The 12151-nt window shown below is 64.6% G+C and overlaps 1 protein-coding gene across 1 annotated transcript in view; it reads left to right on the top strand.

The window, feature by feature from the left end:
• LOC101412925 (mastin-like) overlaps positions 1-9508 on the top strand; it is a 51294-nt gene extending 41786 nt beyond the window's left edge. The window contains exons 2-5 of the mRNA XM_071211494.1: positions 2547-2556; positions 7959-8245; positions 8864-9010; positions 9112-9508. Of these exons, the coding sequence (XP_071067595.1) occupies positions 2547-2556; positions 7959-8245; positions 8864-9010; positions 9112-9276 (609 nt within the window). The 3' untranslated portion in view covers positions 9277-9508. The remainder of the gene's footprint in view (positions 1-2546; positions 2557-7958; positions 8246-8863; positions 9011-9111) is intronic.
• Positions 9509-12151: the final 2643 nt, after the last annotated feature.

Below are 12151 nucleotides of genomic sequence, written 5' to 3'. Positions count from 1 at the left end.
CCGCGGCGAGGGGCGGACCCGCGTGGGCCTCCTGCAGGACGCGCTCTTAGTGGAGGGGACGGGCACGGCGCGCCGAGGCTCATGGTAAACCTGGGGGTTGATGGGAGGGGCCCCTTGGGTGGAGGCAGGAGCCCCCGCCCTGACCGTTGTATCCCGGCTCACCTGCTCCTCCTGGCACCCGTCACCTCGGAAGCCTGGAAGTGGGGCCCACCCCCTTGGCTGGGCAGTCTGGATATCACAGTGTCCACCCCAGCCAGAGGAGCTTTGGTGGCCCAGGCCCCCAGCACCCTCTCCCCGGGGGGGCCAGTCACGTAACTTACCCAAGCTCCAAAGGGGAGAGGCTCCACCCCCTCCTAGACCCCCAAAACCGGGTCCTCCGAGCTCTGCCCCATGCCTGGGCCAGAGTCACCCATACCCCAGGGCATCTGACCACGAGGCGAGGGGGCAGGGCCCCGTGAGGCCAGGGCACCCCGTGGACACCCCCGTGGACAGCTGTGTCGGACAGGCTGGAGTGGGGTGCAGTGTCTTGGAGCTCCGAACCCCAAAAAACACGAGCTGATCTGAACCCATTCCCGTGGGGAGGGCCCCCGTCACCAGGGCCTTGGGTGGGGGCTCAGGGAGGGGTGGGCAGTGGAGTCAGGGCGCGGCTTCATCCAGCTTCTGAAAAGCGCAGGGGGGGGGGGCACAGAGGGAGCCTTGGGGGTGGCCAGAGCTGGAAACTGGGAGACAGGGGGAGACGCCACCACGGGCATCGCCCCGTGACGGGAAGCCGAGCCCGAGGCCCGCCGGGGGCCGCCCGCAGCGCCGCGGTGTTCCGGGGACAAAGCACGGCCTCCTGCGCGCCTCAGACCCAGCCCAGCGCCCCTGTTGCATGGTACTGATTTCAGCACCCAGGAAGCAGCACGGTTCACGGTCCCGGGAGGGGGCTGCTGCCACGACCCACCCCTGAACGTGGCGCTGTGCGCAGGCGGAGGCTGGCGGAGCCGTGAGCTGCGCCGCGCCGAGGCCCTGACCACGCCCGCGGTGGGGACAGCAGGACCCCTCTCCTGTCACCAGCTTCAGAGTGGGGACTTCAGGACTCGATGACGGGGGCCTCGCCTTGTAACTGCCGTGTGCCCACCCGCCTCTAACAAGCTCACCTGCAGGGGTCACAAAACCCCGGAGGACGGCCCCAAGAGGCGCAGACGCTCAGTGCACGGGCAACTCGGACTTGTGTGCAGGTTGACGATAGGCTAAGCGGAAAGTGTAAAAGGAAACCAGCCCTGGCACGAGGTGTCCACAGGGGCTCTGGGAAGCTCTGACCCTTTTCCAGGACCTGGGAGATCACCTGCGGGCTCAGGGCTGTGAGCCCGTCCAGGGCCGTGGGTCCTAAAGAAAGGCCTGGAAGCCTGCCCGCCTCCAGCCGGCGCCGGTGCTCTGTGCACGCAGGAAGTGGCAGCCAAGGCGGGTTTCAACTGCCCGCTGCGTGCCAGACGCGCGTCCCAGCACACACAGGCGCTTGGCGAAGGACTTAGCATAATCCCGTAACGTAGTGACTTTAAAAACCCCAGCAAACCAGGAAGAGAAGGCCGCTCCCTCGACTGGTAAAGGACACCGGCTAACATCGTAACTAACTGGCAAGAAATCCCCTCTCCTCACTTCTGCCCAACATTGTACCGAAGGTTGTAACCCGTGCAGGGAGTGACATTTTGGAAAGAGATAAAGGCATCTGGTGCGTCATCTACGTAGGAAACCTGATGAAACCTAACGAAGAGCTACGAGATCTAGTAAGTGACGTAGCAATGCCGCCTGACTCGAGGTGTGTGGACTTCTACATACCAGCAGTGATCAGGAGTGGACCTGACATAACAGGTTACAGCATTTGCAGCAGCATCAAAAGTAAGAGATCTTGGTGATCAGTCTGGTAAAAGATGTGCAGAAGAGAACGACATGTAATTTGGGAATAATTAGTGGCCTAAGTAAAGGGAGAGATGTGCCTTGCTCGCAGGCCAGAGAACGCCATGTGGAGAAGACGTCACTTTTCCCCAAATTGATCTTTAGATTCAGCTGCAATCCTAATCAAAATCTCCACCAGCCTCTTTGGAGATACTGACAGGCTGATTTAATGTGCACGGGATTGCAAAGGACCTACAATAGCCACGACAGCTTTATAAAAAGAGAGCAAAGATGACAGGTCAACCCTCCCAGGTTCCAAGCCCCAGGAAATGAGACACAGCACAAAGATAAAGGGAAAGATGGTGGGACAGGAAGGAGAGGCAGGGGAGACTGCACCTGTGCAGAGGGGCAGGGCGAGTCAGAGGAGGAGGGACGGTGTTTCCACAAGCGCTAGAAATCCTGGAGCCCCCACTAAAAAGCCAGGAACCCCTGGAGCCCACACTAAAAGCACTAGGAGACGTGGCCGTGTGGACCGGCAGGAGGCGGGAGGTGAGGCCATGTGGGGGCAGGGCGGGAACAGGGAGGAGGTGACCGTGCCCTGCTCCTGGGCAACGGCCGTCCTGCCCTGGACACTGACCAGCGAGCACGGGCGTCTGTCCTGGGCACATCAGGGGGTGGAGGGTAGCCATCCCCCGGGGGTCCAAGCTGTAGAAAGAATAGAGGGAGAAAGAGAGAGAGTGAAGGCGGGAGAGGGAAGTAGGGTGAGGAGGGACAGGGAGGAGGGAGAGAGGAAGGGGGTGGGGAGGGGAGGGGGGCACCCCAGGGCCTCTGAGCTCCGGCAGCCAGTCCCACCCGCGGCACGTCCCCCGCTCCCGGGGGCTGGCAGCAGCTGGCCGGCGTCCTGGCATCCTGCTCTCCTGCCCTGACAATGGAGCATCTCGGGGCCCACACAGGCCAGCTGGACCTAGCCGTCCCCTGCCCGGCCGAGCCTGCCCCTGTGCTCCGTGTGCTTTGCTGTGAGCCTGCGCCTCCTGACCCCGTGCCCCATCCTTCCACCACTTGAGAGTGTTCCTAAGGCAGCAAGTGGGCAGTGCGTGGGTGGCACATGGACGGTGCGTGGGTGGCATGTGGCGGTGCCCTCCAGGCCTCCCAGGCGCCCCCCCCGTGTGGCACCCCAGCTCCCCTCCCCGCAGCACCATGTCTCTGGTCCTGCCTCTTCCTGTGGAGGTGGCGCTGGTCGCTGGTCGTGGTGGACACAGGGCAGCTCCCGACCCCGTCCCAGGCTGAGGAGCTGTCAGGCTCTTTCCAGGCTTAAAATGTGAGTCACTCGAGCCTCCCCGGTGGGCGGTCCAGTGGCCCACGCCCACTAGTAGGGGCCGCCGCTGCCCTCTCAGCTGCTGCCAGGTGCACGGAGGGGCCGCGGCCACCTCCACCGCGAGATCAGCGCCGGCCCCGTCGCCCTGGGCCCTCGGCAGTGCTGGGGGATCTGCCTCCTTATCCTTGACAATCGGCGAGAGCAACGAGGTGCCCGGGACCCTTCAGCGTGTTCCCGTGAGCAGGGGGGGCAGGGGTGGGTTCCGGGTGCTGCTCCACCAGCGAGCTCGCCCCTCCTTCTGCAGAGCCCCCTCGATGGCCTCAGGTGGGAACCCTGCGGGGACACAGCTCAGGCCCGAGGTGGCCGCCACGCCCCTCCCGCGAACGTGCCCACCCCCCACGGAGGCAGCGCTCGCCCTGCGTGGGGCCAGCCCCGTCCCCCATTCTAGAAACGTCACCCTGATGCCAAGAGCCAGCGCAGAACTCCCCTGGAGACCCCCCACGTGGCACCCAAACCAGACACGCGCCCCCTCCCTCCTCCAATGGCAGAGCCCGGCCCCTCCCCTCCACCCCCCGCTGTCTGCTGACCACCCCAGCTGTGTCCTTCCACTGTGCAAAGGGCGCCGGGGGCCCGTGACCCGCTCACCCGCCCGCCTCGGGCCCCGGGCTCCGCGCACAGGTGCGCCCTGGGGACGCCAGCAGTGGCAGGTGCCGGCAAGCGAGGCGGCTCCGGCCTCAGCAGCGGCCAGCTCTGCCCAGGACGCGCTCCCGCTGCCCGCCGCGGACACGCACGGCCCCGCACACGCCACGGGCATCACCTCCTCCTGCCACCGACGCGCGCCTCCCGAGGCCCCTCCCCGCCCGGGGTCCACTCGTGAGCGAGACTAACGCGGGTTCACGCTCGGTGGCAGGGCCGGGGCTGGGCGAGGCCGGGGGCGCCGAGGCAGGCGTGCGTTCCGGGGAAGCCCCAGCCCTCAGCGACCAGGGCAAGTAACCCGCGGGCGCGGGATTTCTAAAAACCCACGATGACCGCGATATCCACGTGTGAAGTGCAGACAGGCTCGCTCGGGCCGGGATTGGTGAGGCCGGTGAGGTGAGCTGTGTGGACCCAGGGCTGGAGCCTGTCTCCATCCAGCGTTTTGAGAAACCCCAGATGATTGGAAGAAGCAAGACTTGGATTGCACCCGGTTTTTCCACAGTGACAATAGATAGAAACACACAGTGAAGCAATAATTTAGAGTGGCCATGGAGAACGACTCGGACCCCAGCACATTCTCTCCAGGGAAGCGTTCAAGGATGAGCAGGGGTGGGTCAGCAGGCACACCAGGTCACCAGCCCTCGTGCCCTCTGAAGCAGTTTAGATAAAGCACTGGAATAAACGGGAGATAAACGCCAAGATGCTGCAAGAGGCGTTCAGTAAAGGAGCTGGGTTATCTGGGTGAAGGTTGCTCTTACCTTTAAGGCCAGATAACACCCAAGAAAAGAGATAATCTACCGGCCATCACCAGGTGAACAGTCCAGACGGTATCAGCAGGAGGGAAGTGCAGGGCAGATGTGAGGAGCCCACGGCCTCTTCTCTTACTGAGGTTAGAGAGAGAGCAGTTCTGGAACGGTAAGGCGGGAAAAGAACCATAAGAGTGGCTGAACCAAGTACAACAGTAAATTAAGGTGGTGGAAACCAGTCTATGTCAATAATTGTGATAAATGCAAAGCCAATAAACTCACTAGTTAACGACAAATATTGAAGGTGGGTACAAAACAGCAAATCCAGATATATGCTGTTCAAACGATAGAAGCAGGAGTTTAAAGTAAAAGGAAATGGGGAAAACATCTTACAGACAAATGCTAGCCAAAAGATAGCAGGGTTCATGAAAATAATTTTTTGATAAATTGAGCAAAATTTAACACTTAACAGTCCAAAAATGAGTAGACAATCTTTGCAGAACATGGAATACATGTGTTCCTAATCTATAAAGAACTCTCCAACTCCATCATGAGAAAACTACCCAATAAAAATTTGGGTAAGAGATGTGAACAGACATTTTACAAAAGAAGCATGCGGGTGGCAGATAAGCACAAGAAAAATGTTCGCGTCGTTATTCATGAACGTGCAGCTCCTGGAGTGGCGTTTCTTAAAGCTGACGCAGCAAGCGCCGCCTGGGTATCCACTGTCCACACACGTGAGAGATGGAAACTTACATCCTCACGAAAACCTGGGGAAAATATTTATATTGTCTTTATGCATCATCACCCAAAACTTAAACAACACAAATTTACCTTCAGCAGATAAATTCAGGTTTTAAAACTCAGCTAGAAAAAGAAAAGCAGGGAAACTAACTGTAGTGCATCAATGCGATGGCCCAGCCCCGCCCGCTGCCCTGGTCCCAGGAGCCCGTCCTGGGCGGAGGCGAGAGGCCTCCACGCGACGCTGAGCGCAGCGCTCGGTTCCCCGGGGCGGCCCCAGTGGTCCCCCACCCCCCGTGTCCTGCTGGCAAGTCTGCCGCTTTCGGGCCGGGGTCTCCCCTCCTTGCTCCCCTTGCAGGGTGGGCTCAGGACCAGCACCCAGGGCCGGCTGGGGTGGGGGGAGCTCTGGGCAGCCCGTCCTTGAAGGGCGAGGCCCCTTGGCAGCCCTGACTGCAGAGCGGGTCCTGGGGGCCCCCTGGCCCCCCTGCAGAGCCCCCTGTTCCAGGAAGGCGTCCCCTGGCAGGAGCCCCCTCTGACCGGGGGTGTCTGAGCAGCAGGGCTGGAGGCCCTGCCCCTCCCGGGGTCCGCACTGCCTCGGGGGCTCCAGGGCCGCCGTGTGCCTTGATCTGAGGCCTCGGGAGGAAATGGGGGTCACCCCCTCCCCTGCCCCAGCTGGCGGGGGCTGGAGCTCAGGCCCCTCCCCGAGGATGGAGACCCTAAGGCGCATCTACAGCGGCCCCCAGGCTGCCCCGGCGGGTCTGGGCTCCAGGCGCCCCCAGAGGCTGCCGGCAGCCCCCAGTGCCCTTCCCTCCCGCCACACCCCTCCTCCTCCCAGCGCGTCCTGCCCCCTCAGGGTCCCTGCCCAGGTCAGCTCCAGGAGGAACCGGCCCAGGGGCTGCACCCAGGCGCCCCCAGCCCCCCGCTGCTTGGAGCAGGGACAGGAAAGCAGTTCAGGGCGGGGCCCCAGAGATGGGGCTTCCCGGGGCTTCATGTCCAGCCGAGGGCGTGGCTCGAGGACCTGCGGTGACCCTCGTCCTAGGGCCCACGGGGGCCACACTGGGGACACTGAGGCACACACGTCCCACGGACACACAGACAATGCACATGGACACTGCCGGAAATGCACTTAACCCTTAGCCCCTCCGTGACTCTGAAGACAAGCTGCGCTGCCGCAGTGGACTTTTGTCCAAATGGCTTAGGGGTGGTCCCCAGGAGCCACCCCGCTGTGGGTCAGTGGGTAGACGGGGCCCTCGGCGCACCCCAACTTCTAGGTGCTCAAAGTCTGCTCCCGCGCGCCGACGTGTGGAGACCGGAGGAACTGCGGCCGCCGTGGCCCTTGGGGCCGCTCAGCCTCCAGCCCGGGGTGGGGGCGGCGCAGGGGGCGGCGCACGCGGGGCGCTCTGGGCAGGGGGGACTCGGCCCTCCAAGCGCCCAGGCCCAGGGCTCAGGCGAGGCGGAAGGAGACTCAGAAGCGCCCACGGAAGCTCGCGAGGGGCCGGGGTCGGGTCCCCACGTGCCGCGCGGCGCCTCCCTCCAGGGGCGCGTGCGTCTCCCGGCCCGCCCCGGGGTCCCCATGGCCCTGCCCTGTTGTTCCCTGCGTTTGGGGTCCGCAGGTCACAGTCCGGCTCCCTCCTGGGGGGCAGGGCTGCTTCTCTCCTGCCGCCCAGCGCAGGGCACCTGCCACCCCGAGTGGACGCGGGTCGCACTTGTGGCCCGAGGAGCCCCCCATCTCCACGGGGGCAGCCCCAGGAGGCCTCGACGCTGCAGGCCCCGCCCCGCAGGGGCCTCAACCCCCACCCCGCCGCCGGTTTCCTGTGCCGGGGGATAAAGGGGCGCCCGCGCCCCAGAGCCGCAGGCGGCGCAGACCTGGGAAGGTAAGGGCCCTGCCCCTCCCCCCCCCAGCCGGGGCGCCCTGGCCCCCCACCCACCCCCGCCTCCCCTGCAGATGCTGCGGCTGCTGCTCCTGGCCCTGCCCTGCCTGGGGGGCTCCGTCCTCGCCTTCCCGGGTGAGTCTGACCCCCACCCTGCCCCTGCCCAGCTGCCCTGTCCCCTCAGCACCAGCCCGGGGAGGGGACAAGGGTGGCGCCTCCTGGGGGGCTGAGAGGCCAGCTGGGCTGCGGGGGGGGGCGCCTGGTCCCTGCTCACTCCTTGCTCTGCTCACCCAGCCCGGGATCCAGGGGCCGAGCCTGTGGGCATCGTGGGGGGTCAGGATGCCCCCGCTGGCAAGTGTGCCCTGGCAGGTCAGCCTGAGGAAATTCAATGAACACAACGGCCAATGGACGCACGTGTGCGGAGGCTCCCTCGTCCACCGCCAGTGGGTGCTGACCGCAGCCCACTGTGTTAAGTCGTGAGTGATCCCTGACCCTTGTAGTATAGGGGGTGGGAAGTGGGGGCTCAGGGTCCTGGGGTGGGGTGGGTCAGGGTTCGGGGCACCCTCTCTCCAGGGTCTGGGCTGTCCCTGGCTCTGAGCCCCTGGGAGGTCCCTGCTCTGCGCTGAGCCCAGGTCCCTGAGACCCCACCCCCCCAGCTCCTTCTGAGAAGCTTCTGGTCTCCCCCCCACCACAGCCCCAGGACAAATTTGGGAGCTTGGGCCGTTAGGGTCCAGGTGGGGCAGCTGAAGCTCTACGACAACGACCGGCTGACGAAGGTGACTCAGATCATCCTGCACCCCAAGTACAATGTCAGCCTGTCTGCCAAGGGGGGCGCGGACATCGCCCTGCTGAAACTGGAGGCCCCCGTGGCACTCTCCAAGTACGTCAGAGCTGTCACTCTCCCGCCTGCTGCTCTGAGTGTCCCTGAGATGTCCTGCTGGGTGACCGGCTGGGGGAACATCAAGTCTGGTCGTAAGTGCCAGGATCGCCGCGGAGGGGCCGTGGGTGGGCTGCCCTGGGCCAGTGGCTGGGAGGGGCAGGGGGTCTTTCTTGAGAAGACCTCAGTCCCTGCCTTTTGGTCCCGGGGGAGCGGGTGGGCAGGTTCACGCAGCTGCCCAGGACCCAGGGCCCTGCTGGGCCGGCTCTGGGGGACCCCAGGCCACACTCAGCCCCCGACACCCCAAGAGGAGGCTGCTGCTCCCTTCTGAGGTGGCCTACCCCGGGGCTGCATACTCTGCTCACCGCCCCTGGGTCCTCCCTCGTCCCTGTCCCGGCCCCTGAGGCTCTCCTGCTCCAGGGAACACGTGGCCTGGGGGAAGGTTCCCGCAGCTGCCCTCGGGGTTCCCATGGGTGTGGCTTCTGGGCTGGGGCACCTGCCCTGCACCCTGTGCGTGTGGGAGCTGCAGACACACTTGGGAACCTCTCATCACCCCTCTTCACAAAGCGGGGTAAACTGAGGCTCTGGGAGCAAAAAGGACCTTTTCAGGATCCGCAGGGCAAGTGGTTGCAGGTTTCCCCTCCACCGTGGAGGCACATCCTGCCCTGCCCCTCCCAGCCAGGAGCCGAGGTCTGAGCAGGTGGTGGGAGGGGTGGGCGCCTCACTCGCCCTCTCCCCACAGATCCCCTGCTTTCCCCCCTGGAACCTGCAGCAGGTGGAAGTCCCCATCGTGAGCAATGAGCGCTGCAGGAGGCAGTACCAGCTGGTGGACCTCCCCATCCGAGAGGACATGCTGTGTGCAGGCGCCAAGTTCCGGGGCCCCTGCCAGGTGAGGCTCCCCGACCTCCGCCAGGGGCACCTGAGGAGGGGCCAGAGCCTCAGGGAAGGGGGGACACGGGAACTGGGGCTGACCCGCTCCTCTCCCCACAGGGCGACTCGGGGGGCCCCCTGGTCTGTAATATGAAGAGCACCTGGCTCCAGGTGGGGGTGGTGAGCTTTGGGGCATGCTGTGGACTTCCCAACTACCCCGGAGTCTATGCCCGAGTGTCGTCCTACGTGCCCTGGATCCACCAGCACGTCCCCCTGCAGCCCTGACCGAGGCACGTCCGGGGCAGCCCCCTGCGCTTCTCCCCCGGGGCTCAGCCTTCTGCTCCCTACGGCGCTGCCCCCCGGCCCCTGCTCCCACCCTCTGCCCCTGGCTCCAGCGTGCTGGCCTTCCCGGACAGCGGGGAGCAGAGGCAGGGGACAGGCTCCCAGGCTCTGTGTCCCATAGGGGTTGGAGATGGCCCAGGACCACCAACACCCCCCATCTGTGCCTATTAAACTCTGTGGAAAGCAGCTGGCTCTCGGTGTCCTTGTCTGGGTGTGACTGGGGCGCCTGGGGGCTCTGGGGCCAGGGGGGCGGGGCCAGCCTGGGCATTACACCTCGAGGCCTCTTCCTGCACTGGCCTCCGTGGGGCGGGGGTGGGATGGCTGGTCCCCCAGACTCAGCAGCCCCTGCCCTCAGGTCTCCCCCCCCCCCCATCCAGCCTCTGCTCTTTCCCTCCTACCTGCCCCTTTCCTCTCTTCTCTCTCCATTGTCCTTTATTCCTCCTCTCTGTCCCTCCTCCCATGTTTTCTTTCCTCCCTCCCCTTCCTCTTCTTTCCCTGTTCTCCTCCATTCCCTCCCCTTTTTTTTGTTTTCTTTTTCTTCTCTTCCTTGCCTTCATTTAATAATGGTGCTTTATGTTGCTGACAACAACAGAATCAGTCAAAAAGAAGAACATGCAGCAAATGGACACAGAGAACCAGACAACTGGGGCGGGGGCGGCAGGAAGGGGAAAGAAAGAATGAAATCTTATTAAAAAAACACAAAAAAAACAGTGCTTTATGTCACAAAGGAAAATATACTCATAATTAATGAAGAGATAAGAAATCTCGGCAGACAAATAAAAAATATGAAAAAGAACCAGAGGCTCTGTTCCATTAAAGGCAGTACCCCGTTTCCTTCTCTTTCTTCGACTAGGTAATTTCGCTCACTGCCTCCCTGTCCACGGCCTCGTTCCTCTGTCAATTTGCTCGGCTGCTCACCCCACACGGCCCTCTAGAAACAGCGCTTTTGGGTTTTCAGGTTCTGTTTTTACGTCGTGTTTAAATTGTCAGTTGGCACAACCACGTTTTTAATGGTGGCTGTGACCACAGCAGGACGAGGAGATCCTGAAACCAGCCTCCCGCCTTGGAGCTGCTTGAGCTGCCTCTCGCGAGCCCCGTGGGAGGTGGTCTCGGCTGAGCCCAGCCCACCCCAGCGCCCACCCCAGGTCCCAGAGGGCCGGGGCCGCCCCGAGCACAAGGCCGGGCTGCAGGTGGGCCTGGGGGCCGCTCTCCAGGGTGGTCTGAGCAGCACCCACCAGGCTCGGCGGGGCAGAGATGACTGCAGTGACGGAAACCCTCCCGTGTGGCCGCTCTGCGGGGGGCACGCCCTGTCGGTCTCTTACGGCCCCTCCACCTGCACCTGCTAGGTGATATGCACCCCGAGAGCCTGGGGTCTTGGGGTGACCCTGGGGGGGGGGACCTGCAGCAAGCAGGGAAGGGCGAGGCTGGGGAGGCAGGGGGCGTTTCCACAGTGTCTCCTTCCCCAAAGCCCCCAAAGCCCCCAGCCCCTGCCAGGCAGCCTCGCAGGCCGGGGGTGCACGGGGCGCCAAGCCAGAGGTGGGGCGCGGGTCCCCTGACTGAAGCGGCCTCTCAGCAGCCCAGCCGGGGCCCGGCAGCCCCTGGGCTCTGCCGGTGGTCAATGCGCTGGGCCGGGGTCCCGAGGCGCTGGTGCGGGCAGGGCAGGGCGCTGGGTCCTCACACCCGCGCACGGCCAGCTGCTCGGGGGGCCTGGGAGCAGGAGCCCCTCCCGGGAGCTCAGGTGCAGGCTCGGCCTCGGCGGCCCCCGGAGCCCTCAGGGTGGGCCCCTGGAGAGGACGCAGCCCCCTGCCCCCCATGGTCCTCGTTGCCCAGCCCGCCCTCTGCGTCCCGACCTGGTGTTCCCTGGGTCATTTGCTGGCGACTCGCCCCCTCTGCCTCGCCCCCTCCTGCTCCCCCTGACCCGGCGGCCTGGGGGCAGCTTTGGGTTCAAGGGCAGTGGAAGCTTCTGGTCAGTGGAGAGGACCAGCCCCAGGCCTGAGGCCGCTCACGGCATCTCCACGACCCGCCCCGTCCCCAAGGGCCCTGGACACGCTCAGATTGCCCTGCCCCTCCCAGTCCCCACTGGACCCCAGGAGGAGGGCTGCCCCACCCGCCCCACCCTCCTCTGTACGACAGATAAAGGGATGCCCAGGGGCCGGAGCAGAAGGTGGCAGGGACCTGGGCAGGTGAGAGCCCCCTGACCCTCCCCGCCCTCCCAGCCAGGTGCCCTGGCCTCCCACCCACCCCCACCTCCCCCTCCAGATGCTGCAGCTGCTGCTCCTGGCCCTGCCCTGCCTGGGGGGGGGGGCTCCATGGTGACCCCAGGTGTGTGCTGTCCCCATCCAGTTCCTGTGCTGCCCAGTCTCAGAGGACCAGCTGTGGGTGGCATGGTTCACCTGGCTCACCTGGCTCACCTGACTCTCCTCACCTGGCCTGGCTCTGTCCAAAACCAGCTCTGGGAAGATCTTGGCCTGGGCCCTTGAGCCCCCCTCAACCTGCTCCCCCAGATCCTGGCCCGGGGCATGAGCTGGGGGGGCGTCGTGGGGGACATGATGTCTCAGGCAGGAAGTACCCCTGGCTGGTTGGGGCTCAGACCCCGCAGACGGACGGGAGGGGCCAGCTCAGGCTCCCCGATCCCCCAGCCCCTGCCGAGGCCCCTGCCTCCATTTCCTGGTGGCCCTGCCGTGGGCCCAGAACCCTTAGACAAACCCCCGCCTGCGGGTCTGCCGGGCTCATTCTCTGTCGAGGTCAAGACCCCTTTGCCGATCCCCCCCCTTCTGGGCCCTGCCGGCTCCCACCTCCTGTGGTGTCTCAGGGGGCC

This window comes from Dasypus novemcinctus, chromosome 23 (genome assembly GCF_030445035.2).
Source record: "Dasypus novemcinctus isolate mDasNov1 chromosome 23, mDasNov1.1.hap2, whole genome shotgun sequence".
NCBI classification, from domain to species: Eukaryota; Metazoa; Chordata; class Mammalia; order Cingulata; family Dasypodidae; genus Dasypus; species Dasypus novemcinctus.
Note: the sequence above shows the minus strand (reverse complement) of the source record. Positions and strands in the feature narration are given on the sequence as shown.